Source organism: Lolium rigidum, chromosome 4 (assembly GCF_022539505.1).
Source record: "Lolium rigidum isolate FL_2022 chromosome 4, APGP_CSIRO_Lrig_0.1, whole genome shotgun sequence".
In the NCBI taxonomy this organism is placed as follows: domain Eukaryota; kingdom Viridiplantae; phylum Streptophyta; class Magnoliopsida; order Poales; family Poaceae; genus Lolium; species Lolium rigidum.
This window is the reverse complement of record NC_061511.1, coordinates 229228233-229242617: the sequence shown is the minus strand read 5'-3', so window position 1 is coordinate 229242617 and position 14385 is coordinate 229228233. Positions and strand designations below refer to the sequence as shown.

Here is a 14385-nt window from a genome sequence, read left to right as displayed (position 1 = left end):
CCACCTCATACGCCTCCTTCTTCTTGGAAAGGCCCTCCGTGCGACACGTGTTGCATTCGTCGGTCACGATGGACTTCCTCAAAAGCTCCTCCGCACACGCCACATCGGCCGACGAAGATGGGGTCCGTGGGAGAGGGAGAGAGAGGCGTGCATGAACGAGTCTAGCAGCAGGAGTGGAAATGGGGTGAAGATCTTTTGGTTGGAAGGGTATAAATTTTCTTTGTGCCGCCGTCAGAGCGGCCATGAGCCTTGCCGACACCCTCCGCTTGACCTCCTCGATATGGGCCCGACACGGTTTGCAGCTTCCTTTTCCCTGTAAGAAAGACACATGCAACTATCAATTTTTGATGGAGTGCAAACTTTCTATTACTCCCTCCGTCCATAATTAAGTGACTCAACTTTATCTATATTTAAATGTACTACCTCTATCTAAAAATAGGTGTCTTAATTTTATCTAGATATGACATCTTAGTAATAGATACATCCGTATCTAGAAAAAGTTATGACGGGTATTTTTAGACGGAGGGAGTATGTATTTTAGTTATAGATAACTCATATCTAGAAGAAAAAAAATGAACCACTTATTTTTAGGATGGATGGAGCACCAAATCCCTCTCACAAATCACAAATATTTGATACTGTGTGAGTAAAGCAGCTGCAAACATCAATATCAGCAGTTATAATCAGTCGCAGAGATAAGAACTAGAAAGCAGGCAGCAGAGATAGCAATTAGCAAAGCAATCATCCAAGCACTGGTAGCAGACACCGGTATGAGCAGCTGCTAAAATTTCTGTCGATCTCTGTCGCTGCATCTCTCTCCCCCAAACAGCAGCCAGCCGCCTCCTCTGCCCATCTGCTCTTCCCGGCTCGTCGACGCTCCTCTCTCTAGGCCGGCCTCCTCCCATGACCATCCTCTCCCCTCATTCCCGAGCGTCTTCTTTCGAAGCAGCAGTGCCGCTTTGCACTTCTACCGCGGCTGCCCCCTCTGCTCCCTCATCGCCCTCGAAGACCACGGTCGCTGGCCTTGCTCTTCATTTCCTCCCCCTCCACATACCACGCCTTCTTCCTTTGTCCGGCGCGGGACACGCACGGGGAGACACGGGTCGCCGCCGTTCCCCAGCTCGACCAAGCTCGCCGGAGGCCAGCGCTAGACCAGGGCCTCACACCGTACTCTGGGAGATCAGGCCCGGCACCAGGGATCTACTGGAGACACCGCCCAGTGCTCGGCCCGTACGTCCATGGCTCTCTCTTTCCGGTCCAACCGTTGCGCTCGTCGGTCGGTGCAACAGCAAGTCGATCGCAATGCCTTGCGTGCCAGCTCCAGTCTCCTTGCCGCCCCTCTACTCTATCCTTTCCAATCCGGCTCCATATCCAACCCCGCGATAATCCTTAATCTACTCCCGATTCGTCGGAGTTCAGTTACTCCGTTACTTTTGTACCCACCATCGTCAATCTGCGTGGGGTTTAACAGCGCCGATTCCTCCCAAGGTCCGCCTTTTCTCTTTCTTTCAGTTTCAAGAACTCGCAGTAGTAAAAGGGGAAAATCCCCCAAGCCTTCTCCGATTCCATCAAGCGCACTCGCCGTCGCCAACATCTCTTTCTGATTGATTCTCTCACCGGCCGCGCGCGGAGAGCCTAATTTTGCGGTTGTTTCGCAGATACGGCGGCGGAATCGGATTATTCTCTGCCCCAGGATAATTAATAAATTGCCACCGACCGACGATCGGCTTCTTTCTTCCTTCTAAATCACTGGTGCGGCGGCCGGCGAGTCCGAGGAACTAGAAGGGCAGGCACGACACTCCGTTTGGTCTGCGGGGGAGAAGACGAGGTTAGATGGGGGCCATCCTGTGCTGCTTGCGCGGCCCCGGCGACGAGGCGGCCGGTTGTTGCTCGTGCCTGCCATGGCCTTTCTTGAACAACAATCATCAGGACTCGGTATGTATGATTGTTTTTACCGATCTGTTTGCTGTACGCGTTCTGTTTGGCGATATTCCTGTGTTATTAGTGGAGTTGCGGTGATGAGGTGTAGATATGTGATCAATTTCAGTGGGGGTTGAATTTTCTTGTTTCTGATCCACACATGCGTTAGTCATGTTACAGGGTCACATTGCTGTCTCGGGGCGCCACCGAGATGGCATTTCATCGTGCTAATTTTAATTGCACAACTTGTTACTACTAATAGTACTGAAGTAGTGGATGAACCCACGAATGGACAAGCCTATAATTTGAGAGGAGCCTGCCTATCCAGTTTGATTATCCTCCGATCAACTTTTTTGACAATCAGTCCAGAGCTGCTATTTATAGAAATTGGAACTGGACAACTTGATACTGAATAAGCAAGATACTAATACAGAATTGCAGCATGTTTTGGTCCTGATTCTTCAAAAAAAATGTGTTTCATAGTGTCACCTTTGTTCACACTTGCATGTTTTCTCTGGGCCTTATGTTTCAGTCAGCTGCTACACAGTTTCATAAATACTTTCTCCCAGGGTGCCGCTGCTCGTCAAAGAGCGAATACACGGGTTGCACCTGTTCAGGGAAGGGCTCCTCTTGCGGGTTCCACTGGTTCAGGGGAGGAGGATTCAATGAGTACTTTCCGCTGCCCTCCAAGGCCTTTACCTTATGACGATCCTCAGTTCATCAATCAGATGGAGAAGCGCCTGCTAGTGGCAGGGCATGGCAAAGCTTCAACGCAGTTCCAGAAATCCATTCAACTTAAAGAAAGCAACAATTCTGATATCAGCTCAGCTCGCGCAGCTCAGAAGGCTCACGGGTCATCCCTTAAAGCTCAATCACAAGGTCAAAAGATTGTCGGAACACTAGTCGATGTTCCTTCTGACTGTCAGGATGACTGTCCAATATGCCTAGAAGGTCAGTGAACACAAGTACCACTCCAGACCTGTTCACAGATCTGACATTTTGTTTATTTGTTCGATGAGCTTTATAACTTAGAGTTCTTCACCTTGTGCCAGTTGCAAAGAAGATTCACATTTATTCATTTTAACCATTATCGATAACAAACATTTCTTAAGTGATCGGTTGTGATGGATGGCCACTTTGCTACATTTCTATCAGATGTGCTGCCATGTATGATGTATCTATTCTGGCATGCGAAAGAAAGACAAATGTAGCATTCCACCAATCTGAATTTATTTCCTTTTTCTTACAGAGTATGATTATGAGAATCCAAAAATAGAGTTGCAATGCAACCATAATTTCCATCTTGGTTGCATTTACGAGTGGATGGAAAGAAGTCAATCTTGCCCTCTATGCGCCAAGGTATTTAGCTTCTTTACCAGAAATTCTTCCACCTGGGAAAGAGAAGAGTTAGTTTGTGTTCACTTTAATCTGGCAAAAACCATGTCTAACATTTTGATTACTGAACTGCCCCATTGCAGGTAATGCTATTCAACGAGGAGCAATAGCCATGCTGCCGCAAGTCTTTGCGCGTGCTGAAGACCTGAATCGTGTAGGTTGTGTACAGAGCATTGATGAAATCAAGTTGCTAGATTGTTTGCTGAAACCTCCAGCGGCGCAAAATTCTGGCTTTTCTTTCTATAGCAGTTTTTTTCATTTCTCCACAAAGTTGATGTTTTGTGCCAATGGGAACCTGAAATTTCAAACTGATGTTAGTCTGATGAATGTTGGCATACTGAAGCGCGAAACTCTGGAAACTTCACCAGTTATTGCTACTTCTTTGCCAACGGTTTACAACAGGAACTGTGCTGTTTTTATTCAATGATGATGACTACTACATGATTTATCACAAGTTTTAGAAAGATAAAGTTAATGTTTGAAATGTGACTAGAATTAGTTATCAGGTAGTAACAGAAGTCAGGATTTCTGAGATTTGTATTTGCTTTGATGGAAGAGGTTGAAACTGGAGAATTGTCGGCCCACGACTTTCTATTTCCACTTGCATAGTTGTTGTCATTGTAAGACTGAAAACTCCATTCTTGCGTTGAAGAGTTTGCAAATCTCAACTAAACAAAACACAGCGTGCCATGTGCGGGTAGCATTTTTCACAAGTAACAATAGACTACTCATTGCGGCATTAGAACTAGGATTTTTTAGTACAATAATTACTGTTTTGACAGGACAACTATTGCAAGACCGGATGTCCTCATATCATGTGTATCCTCATAATACACTATATACTTGCCAATCATTTTCGCTCCCCTCTCCATGGTCATTGCATGACACACGGCTACTTCCGTGCCTCAACAAAACGGCAGCGTCCATGATCTCGCTCAGTGCTTCCAACACATAGGCTTGTGGTGTTCGGATGTTGGTGCCCAGCAGCCTGCAGCTGCTGGTGAACTACCAGGACATGTCTGGCAGTTATACCGGAGCGTGATGTTACTGGATTGTGTGCCCTCTAAAATTTTCTCTATAATGTTTGCACAAAGGATTGTGGATGCTGACTACCTTTTTAAACCGAGGTAAATCAATTCCCTTCTAAGTTATTCTCTACTTTCCTTCTTCGCATAGCAATTTCTGTACGTTTATGTATCCCCTTAATAGCATTACTGATTTTTTTCCTGTTCCAAACGAAGATGTATGGGTTGCTGCCTAAATCCAAGTCTTCTCTGGTTTATTTACACCTCTATCTTCGCACTCCAAGAAAGCTGATTTGAACTGTTTCAGAAGAAGGATTAAAAGATGCACTCAAATAATTTGCTCTTGGCATGTATTTTCACATGTGGCTCCATTTCTTTCCATGAATGTTCATATACATATATGTGTTCATTCATGATTGGTTAGTTAGGCATGTCTCTGTCCTTGACAGATGCATAATGATCCTCAATTTGAGGCCAGTATTGTACCCTATTGCCATGAACACGAGAAACATGAGCAACTACTCCTGTCCTCCCTCTCCAAGTTTGGTGCTTCCTCTTTCTGTGGAGGGCAACTGCCCTCAGCCTGTTCCAGGTGAGGCCCATAGATATGCATATCAATCAGGTTTCCCGTGAATTCCAGTTGCATGTTTCCATATGAAAAAACAACGGTGCATCTTCGAGTGAGCTCGTGCTATGTTCTTTGTTTCCTTATGAAAAATAAGCATCAGACCATGTTATAAGATAATTAAAAATATAGTACGTATTGTACGAGTTAGCAAAATTAACATCAGACTGTGTTTTAGTCCAAGTTGAGCAGTTCATTACATGCTGCACTCCACTTATCGGCGCGGCGCACCAGGCCATTGCTTATAGCTATCCTTCTTGTCAATCATGTTTTTTTTTGGTCAATTTCAACTGCTTGTTTCCATGCAGAGAACCAATAGTCTATCTTTCAGTAAACTCTTGCTATATTCTTTGCATATTTCCTTCTGGAGACAAACATCAAGTCATGTTTTAGATTAAGTTAGCCTATGATTAGAATATTAGACTTCTTTTTGCTGTCCAAGTTAGACATAATTAACATCACACCATGCTTTAGGTTATTTAGACATGTTGTTCTTACCTTCTTGGTTAGGAAAACAAAAATCAAATCATGTTTTAAACTGAATAATATTTTGGTCTAGGTCATCCTATAATTACTGTCCAGGCTGAGTATTTCAACATAAACATCGGATCATGCTTTAAGTTATTTGCACATATTCTTATTACTGTCTAGGTTAGGAAAGTAAACATCAGATCATGTTTTACGCTAAATCTTATTTTAGGCTAAGTTATCCTACAATTAGACATATTGTTTTTACTGTCCAAGTTGAGTAGTATGTTACGCGTTGTACTCCACTTACCGACGCACAACAGGTGATTGATTAGAGGTTATCCTTTTGCTCAATCATGTTTTCGATGAATTTCAATTGCCTGTTTTCATGTGGAGAACCAACAGTGTATCTTTGAGTAAACTCTTGCTATATTCTTCTCATGTATCTCCTTGGAAGATAAACATCAGGTCATCTTTTAGGTTAAGTTATCCTATATCTAAACATATTGTTCTTTCTGTCCCTATTAGAAATAATAAACATCGGATCATGTTTTCGGTTAAGTTATCCTAAAATTGGACATACTGCTTTTGTTGTGTAAGTTGAATAGTTCGTTACATGGTGCTCATCATTTACCAACGTGCATCAGGCCATCGGTTATAATTATCCTTCAGCACAAAAATATTTCTTATTTGCTGCTTATGCTTTCCTCCTCTCGAGGGATGTCTTGAAGATGTGCGCTTCTCAGCTGGCATGGACGAATTCGCTTCTGAAGACGTTTGGTTTTCTATGGAAGACACATTGCAGCTGAATAGCTGATAGTACACTCAAGGTTCTTGGGTTGCTTATTGTCTTTCTATGGAAAGCAATATTACATCTGACTATAATGTTACTTAGAAATGTTAACCAATCCATTCGTTTATGCAATGGCACCCGTCTCATCTTACAGGGCTCTGATAATGGGTGTTGGAAGCAGAAATAGTGACTCAGAGCAACAAAGATACTCTATTGTATTTGTGAAACCTTTGATGAATCAGCGAGCATGTTTTGTGTGGATATGCTGACATCTTAGAAGTTCTTTTGGAAACGTTGCATGTTTCCTTTGCTAACAGAACAAGAAAAATCATACGTAAAAAACATGTGAAAATATGCGTATGCCGCTTCAGAACTGTAAAATTGGACTTGCCTCACCAAAAGATTAGCATATAATTTCTTTACATCTATTAGGTATGGGGAAATATTTCGTGAAATAAGTAGATAATGAATACATTGGCTCAAAATTACCGATATTGTACAATAGATGCACATGTATTCTACATATTGGGACCTTGTAGGAAATTGTTGGTGATTATTGTGTTTTTCTGATTTTTTTACAAAATTCTGAATTTTTAATCATTTTGACTGCTCCATAATTTGTTTGCACGTCATTGGTTTTTTTAAACTGCTTCTAATTATGTTCTTTTCTACCCACGCTTACAAAATATTAAGTTTTTGAGTTATCTGAAGTATATTTTTTCCCTCCCAATTCCATGTCGCCAAATAAGTACCTCTCAAGAAAGAATTTAAAAAAAATAAAAGAACCCCTTTGGGGATTTGGTTCGCTGAAATTTCCTTCCCTAATTATCAAACAAGCACTATGAATAGGATGTATGAGACATTTGCGCGGAGAAAGGACTGGATTTGTGACCGTTGGTTGCCATATAGCTAGAATTCAGAATTAAGACAAGATAACTTTTTTAGGACATACTCACACATCACATGCTGACATGCATACTATTCTCGACATACAGATTTTCATAAAGTAGGACGGCAAAGCCATGAAGGAGGTGGCGCCTGAGGTATATGCGTTGGTACCAAAGCGCCGGAGAAAGGCGCGTACGGTCCGCCAAGCCCTGATGGACCGCATTTGGATCGCTGACATAGTAGGGGCACCGAGCGCTTTGGCACTATGGCAGTACGTGCAGCTGTGGAGCCGACTCAGGGATACCCAACTCTCGGCGGGATCCGGATAGGATGGTTTGGCGTTGGACGCCGGATGGCTAGTACTCCTCCAGTTCTTGCTATGACGCCCTCTTCCAAGGGGCGATAATTGCAGGCTACTGGAAACTGAACTGGAAATCCTGGGCGCCGCCAAGGGTGAAATTCTTCTTGTGGCTGGCCTGTCTTGACAGATGTTGGACGGGGGAGAGGTTGGCCAGACGGGGCTTGCCGCATAACCCCAACTGCCCGCTCTGCGACCAGTCCACGGAGACCATGCGCCATCTTCTCACAGGCTGCTCGTTCTCCAGGATGGTTTGGTTTGAGGTGCTGTCGTGGATCCGATCCACTTCAAGCCCTCCCATGGCTGAGGGCGACTTCGCGGAGTGGTGGTCCCTGGCAGTACGGACCGTCCCTCGCCAGCTACGCAAAGGCACTTCGTCGGTTATCATGCTTACGACATGATGGATATGGAAGCATCGAAACGCGGTGGTCTTCGACAACGCGCGGCCTTCGGTGATGACCCTATTCAACGACATAGTGGCGGAGGCGCGGCTATGGGCAGACGCGGGAGCCCGGGGTGTGCGCCTTCTGCTCCCCTAGACTAGGTTTCCTTTTCTTGGGTCGAGTTGTACGGCGTGGTGTTCGTCCGGCTTCGGGCTTGTACATATAACCTTCTTTTCTATCAATGCATCGAAACGCAAGTGTTTGCGTTTTCGCGAAGAAAAAAAAGTAAACCGCAATTAGTCAATCTCTCCAAGTTTTTATTTGTTACTCCGTATAACCTGTGGCAATGGCACGTGCACTCAACTTTTTTTTTAAAAAAAATACTATTGCTCATGTATTTAAAACTTTGTTAGAATGGGCAATCATCCAATTTTCTTTCGTTTTGGGTTTGGAACGAAGTTGCGGGCCGAAAACCATTCTGTTCCGAACCCATCCGCCCGGTTCGCCTCGCGAGTTCCGACCCGCGACCCCGAGCTCGTCCTCCCCATCCCACCCATGTCGCGGTAGCTCCGGCACAGAAACCCTAACCCTAGCTCCGGCGTCCTGCTCCTCCTCCTCCGACGATCCCCATGGACGCGAAGGACATCCTCGGGCTCCAGAAGAGCTCCTTCCCGTCCGCGCAGGACAAGAAGCCGCGGGCGCCCAAGGAGCCGCAGCGCAAGCCCGATGGCGTCTCGCGCGAGGTATCGCCATCCCGCCCGCTTCCTGCTCGTTTTGGCTGCTCTACCGGCGCTAATGGCCTTTGCGCGTGTCCAGGTGTACGCGCTCACCGGAGGGGTGGGAATGGCGCCGCTCATGCCCACCATCGAGGCCTCGCACCTCAAGCGTCGGCCTGCTGTGGAGAAGGCCAAGGTGACAACTCTCCGGGTTCCAGTTACCAGTTACTTCTGTAGCATTTGAACCGAGGACTGAGCTGAGTATTTAGCCATTCATACATTTAGTGAAGCATTTCGATCTAAAACTGGACATCTTCTCTCCTGGTTACTCTATGAACCGCAGTTCGAGTCATGCTTCCAGTATTGGTCGAAATGTGTGCAATTGGTGCTATTGCATAGTTGTTACAACAGTCTATTGCCAAGTAGCAGGATAATTCAGCTTGTCGCAGAACATTGACTAGTCTTAGCTTCAGTGGTACAAGATATTCATATCATGAATTCCAAGCATGAACTGTCCAGTTTTTCAGATATACCTGCGGAATGCTGCTGTAACCAATGGACTGTTGTCGGTGGTCTGACTTGAGAATATCGATTACTTTTGCAGGTAGCGTGGAAGTGGCTACCTTTCACGACCTCTGCGCGAACTGACAGTCTGCAACTCTCCCACTGGGTCTGCCTCTGATGATTTACTAATGTCGCATGTATCTTAAAATATTTAGTATGACTAGCTCACTTCTGGCCATTCTATTTCAGGTTAGAGTTGTAAATGGTGTTCTACCAACTGGTGATTATGACTTTGCGAAATATAACACGGTGAGTATTGTTGTGTCAGTTACATCACCGAGCAAGGAATGTTCTCTCAAAATTTGGGTACTTACTGTGTTTTGTTTATCATTTCTTTTTGCAGAAGGTGGATGTTCTTAAATACACCGACGAGGAATATGAGAAATATTTAACTGAACCTGTAGGTATACTGTAAAATTATGGACGCTCAGTTGTTGATTCTCTCTTTATTTTTGTTTTTTGATATGTTACCTAATACTAATAAACACGCATTGCCACTGCTAAATGTAATTCTGTTTAGTTCAAAGATTTGAAACAAATGAAATATTTGTATGACACTTTTGTTGTCAGCTATTTAAAGATGCCAGAAATATTAACATAAACATTTTCAGAACAGGAGCATGTGTCTAGTGTCTACTATGTCTATCTGTCCTTTGAGCAGTCATTTCTGCCACAGACAAACCTATTGATCATTTAGGGTGTTGCATTTAATTCTGAAAGTACGTTTCTGTTCAAAATTTGCTGTTTTTGAGTAGAACGATATTTATTGTGCTTGTTTCAGACATGGAGCAGAGAAGAAACAGACCAGCTGTTTGAATTATGTGAACGTTTTGACCTTCGTTTCATAGTAATAGCGGATAGGTTTCCAACTGATCGCAGCGTGGAAGATCTCAAGAGCCGCTATTATTCAGGTACTTCTAAATTTATACCATTATTATGTCAAAGATCTCCAGTTGCTATTTTATTTAGTTAGGGTTGTTTTATCTGTTCTTTGTAATTCAATATATGGAACAAACACATAATTAGTATCAATAATATATCTTCTGCCATATGCTCTCGAAACTTCTAACCTTTTTGAACTTTCCATCAAACAGTGAATAAAGTTGCTAATTGTACAATGGCATTTGGCCTATGCACCTACACTCGTCTGTGGACATGTCTATGTACTATGTAACGTTATTTTGAGACATTAGATGTTGCTTTGACTTTTTTATTTAGCATATTTAACTAATTGCTAAGGCTAGCATGTATGATCGGCCTTTTTGCATGTCAAGCAATTCAATCTATGTTTTTTTGTGAGTTTATTTTGATGTAGCTGTTGCTGCCTTCCTTATTGCAGTTACCCGGGCTCTTTTAATTGCAAGAGCTAGGTCATTCGATGAAGTTGCAGGGAACCCTCTGGTGAAGGTACAGTTTGATTCTTTTTCCTACCAAAAGTAATTGCATCATTGTTATGGTATGATTTCTGCTGTTGCCACATATCCCCATCTGTATTTATTCTCAGGAAACCTTCAATGCTGCTCACGAGACTGAGAGAAAGCGTGCATTATCTGCACTCTATGCCCAAACAAAACAGCAAGAACGAAAGGATGCTGAGGTGAGAGATCTTGTGATAGTGATATTGTGATCATCTGATTTATGATGTTTTCCATTCTTAAGTTTCTATAGTTACATATCTGATCCCCAAGTGTTGCATTTTCAGGTTTTGGCAGAAGCAAAACGAATTATGGAATCCCGTGCTGCTAGCAAAGTGAGTAAATCAGTACATTGTATTCCATACTTCTTATCACGAAAGTAATCGTAAGCAAGAATATTGAATGGTTGGAGTAACTTGTAAGATATTCACATGGTGAATTTTTATGTCTATAAAATCACTAATGGCAATCATCCAGATATTCATAATTTCGTCAAGCAAGTAGCATTTTTTACCTTTTGTATATTCCAAGTTGCGATGAAGTGTGGATGAGATATGTTTGTTCGCTGACTACACTCGCTAAATTTAGCTATAGTTAATTCCTAGTGATTAGGTTGTTTTCTCTATCTGGTTAATTATCTGTACTGTCAAATGTTCAGTTTTCAATAATTTGTCTGCAGAATCTGGAAGAAGCTGGGGCAACACCGAGCTTTCATAATACTGCGGTTCCTGCTGACGGTGTATCTCCCTTGAGTAACAGTCACCCAGCGTCAACTGGTGCACATACTGCTGCAGCAGCAAATACCTCCATACCTGATTCCCTGCGGCTGGTAACTCTGAAACTATTGTGTTCTTAAATAGTTTTTTTGTTAAGTCCGAAATTTCACTGTTCATGAGCTGTTGCTGCAGAAATCTTGTTCTTTAATTTGACGCCATGCCTTTCCTTTTTTGTTTCGCTTCTCTTCTGCTGGACATGTGGGATCTAAGTGATCTCTAGATCGTGCTTTCAAAACAATAGATTTGAAATGGTGCTAAACTAATCACAAGTAGACCTTAGGTTATGTTAATTATGTCTTCTGAGCAATTGAAGAATGATATCCCTAATCACAAGTAGAAGTTAGGTTAGGTTAATTATGTCTTCTTGTTATCTTTTTAAATGTGGGAGTCTACTGAGAAATTGAAGAATGATATCCTTATCTGCATACTATCCTTTTTAGATGAGTTGACTAACTGTACTTACTTTTTCAGCTTAAAGTGTATTTGAGAACCCATGCACTTGACCAAATGGTTCAAGCAGTAACTGCTCCAGCTGGCATTAGGATGGTTAAAAGGGTGGACCAAACTCTACAAGATCTTGGGGTTTGTTTTCTTGACATTAGTCTGTACTCGACATGCACCAACATGATATTGCTTCAACTATATTTTTGGTCTATTTACCAATTTTCGCTAGAAACTTATGTTAACTTACATATATGTTGCAACCATAACTGGTTTGTAGGTAAATTTGAAGCCTAAGGTCCCAACAAAAGCAGTTTGTGCTGAACATCTTGAATTACGGAATGAGATACTCACATTGCTTAACATACAGAAGCAGGTACTTTCCTAAAGGCCGTGAGCTCCCATGCTTTAGCCATTTAATGTCTGCTTTAGTGTGATATTTGGACTTAAAAAGTACCGATCCTCCATTTCTGTAATGTTCATGTTTTTTGGAAGCTCATTGAAAACACCATTGAGAAAAAGGCGAAAACTGGTGATATCTTCTAGCGTATTTATGCGGTCAAGTACCCTCCCCTTGAACTAATAGTTCATTCTCTTTTGCATCTTGTGTAGCTACAAAATAAAGAGGCTGAAGTTATAGCAAACAGAGAGAGTTCATTCACAGAGGCACCGAGCACACCTAAGGTACATACAGAATGGATAACTGCCCTTTTTCTCTCTGTGTCTGAGTGGGAGAGACTGATATGGTAAATCATGTGTATTTAGATACCACAAAAGAAGTAGCGCAGAAAGCTTTCTATGACTATAAAAGGCAGCCCTTGAATAGAAGTAATGATACTAAAGGCTCAGTGAAGTTTAACAGGCTGACAACCTAAGTTTGCTAATCTGAATATTAAGACGTCTGTGATGGTCCATCAAACATGTAAACTTAAGTGCCTATGCACCATGTAGTTAGAGGAAGATTCTGTGAGAGACAGAATGAGAATTAGTTTCTTTACTCTAATGGTTGTGCTACCAGTGCCAAATGCCAATGCCCTGGAAAACTTTAATTGCTATTTAGTTAATAACAGTGTTTCTTTTTTGCAGCGTTCTAATAGAGATATTGATCGACCTTTTGTCCCTGATATGGGTGGGTTTGGAGGTAATTTAAGGCAGACCACTTGGTTTTACACTTTATACCCTTCTTTATCTTTGATCTTACATGGGGCTATGCTTCTCTATAAATATTTTGTATTTTACTACAGGTGAGAGAGCAGTCAAACGTGACCACAAGCGGAAGGTTTGTTCTTCCTTCCATTTTCTCCCTGACGTTGTACCTTGTTTATTTTTTTCTTTCGTATATGGTATGTGTACGGCTATGATGCAACATGCATCTTTAGTATGTCAACTTTCTACACAAAACACACGATCTAGTTTGAGTGCAGACAATAAATCCACTGTTGCAGCTGTTTTGTTCTTATAGAACTTACCACCTGTCACATGCAATGCTGCTAAAGGTAGTAATATCTTGAATTTGATAGACTGGCTTTAATAGAATCTGCTAGAACACAAAATGAAAGTGATTGAGGATATTAGGTCTTACATTATCAAGATGAAGGGCCTACATTTGATTATCGTTTTGGTGGGAATCAAGGATGAGTACTGTAATCTTAGTGTCTACAATTGATCAGTTTAGATTTTGTTAGTGACTTCATCAATTATCATCTATAGATCTAGATGGTAGATAGCTTCAATTCATTCCTTAGATTTGTCACTGTGACTGATAAACCTCATTTGTTCTTGCTAGTCTGGTGGAAGATTTGATGCACCCCCCTCACCATCTCAGGGCAAGAGGCCTCGGAAGATGAAGGCTTCTGATTGACAGTACTTTTCAGAGGCCCAACATAAAAATTGGGCGTAGCCAAACATCCTTGGTACTGCATCTCATTTTCTTTGTTTCTAGATCCATATTTTTCTTGACTTGACTTTGAAATTTAACACTTCCACATCATCTTTAAATGTTGGACAGCTAGAGTTGAGTGAGAACTAACTTCAGTAGATCAGTTTTAGTCTTGAATGGAAGCTAGTGCGTTTACAGTGATTACCAAGAATCTACTTTTGTGGCTGGAACTTGGCTTGTCACAGAACAGCGCATCGATGGTGTGTGTGTGTGGCCATTCTCCTTGCTGCAGACCTGGAGTCGTTGTGGTCATGGTTTCTTTTGGTTTTCTTCGTGCAATATATTGTCCTGTATGTACATATAGTAGAAAGACAAAAGTATGTTCTTTCATGTTATTGTTCACAGCCGTTCGTTCACTTGTGATGTTTTATGTTGAATATTTTGCCGTGATATCAGCAATGTTCAGTGCAAAGCTTGCCCTGCCTGCAGAGTGCAAGGCGGGTTGGGAACTTGTGGTTTTCATCCTGCTTAGTGAGCTTTCCTCAGCTTACGTGGCACGATGTCCATCACTCTAGCAGCTTGTGGGTTACTCTGCTGGTATAATATTCATGTAAACAGAACTCTAGCAGTTTGTGGGTTACTCTGCTAGTATAATATTCATGTAACTGATACATATAAAAAAAAGCCATTAATTTGGGACGGATGGACCACTTTAAACTTTTGTCTTGAGTTCTCCTAT

General features: G+C 42.3%; 2 protein-coding genes across 4 annotated transcripts; both read left to right on the top strand.

Annotated features, from left to right (window-relative positions):
* Positions 1–837: 837 nt before the first annotated feature.
* LOC124649725 (E3 ubiquitin-protein ligase At3g02290-like) lies at positions 838–3761 on the top strand. Of its 2 annotated transcripts, XM_047189310.1 has the most exons (5): positions 838–1488; positions 1659–1935; positions 2490–2871; positions 3170–3279; positions 3399–3761. In XM_047189310.1, the coding sequence occupies exons 2-5, from the start codon at positions 1834–1836 to the stop codon at positions 3423–3425; spliced, it is 621 nt and encodes a 206-aa protein (XP_047045266.1). In that variant the 5' UTR covers positions 838–1488; positions 1659–1833; the 3' UTR covers positions 3426–3761. The 2 variants fall into 2 exon arrangements, with proteins under 2 accessions (XP_047045266.1, XP_047045265.1); XM_047189309.1 differs by having other exon boundaries at positions 838–1935.
* A 4592-nt stretch (positions 3762–8353) lies between these two features.
* LOC124707220 (SWR1-complex protein 4) lies at positions 8354–14098 on the top strand. 2 transcript variants are annotated; one of them, XR_007004773.1, is made up of 17 exons: positions 8354–8598; positions 8672–8767; positions 9176–9241; positions 9325–9384; positions 9479–9535; positions 9917–10046; positions 10475–10542; positions 10640–10732; positions 10838–10885; positions 11230–11379; positions 11798–11908; positions 12048–12143; positions 12380–12451; positions 12854–12908; positions 13012–13046; positions 13554–13680; positions 13776–14098. XR_007004773.1 is itself a non-coding variant. In XM_047238882.1 (16 exons), the coding sequence occupies exons 1-16, from the start codon at positions 8485–8487 to the stop codon at positions 13626–13628; spliced, it is 1326 nt and encodes a 441-aa protein (XP_047094838.1). In that variant the 5' UTR covers positions 8354–8484; the 3' UTR covers positions 13629–14098. The 2 variants fall into 2 exon arrangements, 1 of the variants encoding a protein (XP_047094838.1); XM_047238882.1 differs by having other exon boundaries at positions 13554–14098.
* The last annotated feature ends 287 nt before the right edge of the window (positions 14099–14385 follow it).

Bases quoted from the DNA above. Each gene is read 5' to 3' on its own strand.
- LOC124649725 (XM_047189310.1), top strand. From the start codon at position 1,834: ATGGGGGCCATCCTGTGCTGCTTGCGCGGCCCCGGCGACGAGGCGGCC. The intron at 2,872-3,169 runs GTCAGTGAACAC...TTTTTCTTACAG, and splicing joins CTGTCCAATATGCCTAGAAG to AGTATGATTATGAGAATCCA. The intron at 3,280-3,398 runs GTATTTAGCTTC...GCCCCATTGCAG, and splicing joins CTTGCCCTCTATGCGCCAAG to GTAATGCTATTCAACGAGGA.
- LOC124707220 (XM_047238882.1), top strand. From the start codon at position 8,485: ATGGACGCGAAGGACATCCTCGGGCTCCAGAAGAGCTCCTTCCCGTCC. The intron at 8,768-9,175 runs GTGACAACTCTC...TTACTTTTGCAG, and splicing joins CTGCTGTGGAGAAGGCCAAG to GTAGCGTGGAAGTGGCTACC. The intron at 10,733-10,837 runs GTGAGAGATCTT...TTGCATTTTCAG, and splicing joins AAGAACGAAAGGATGCTGAG to GTTTTGGCAGAAGCAAAACG.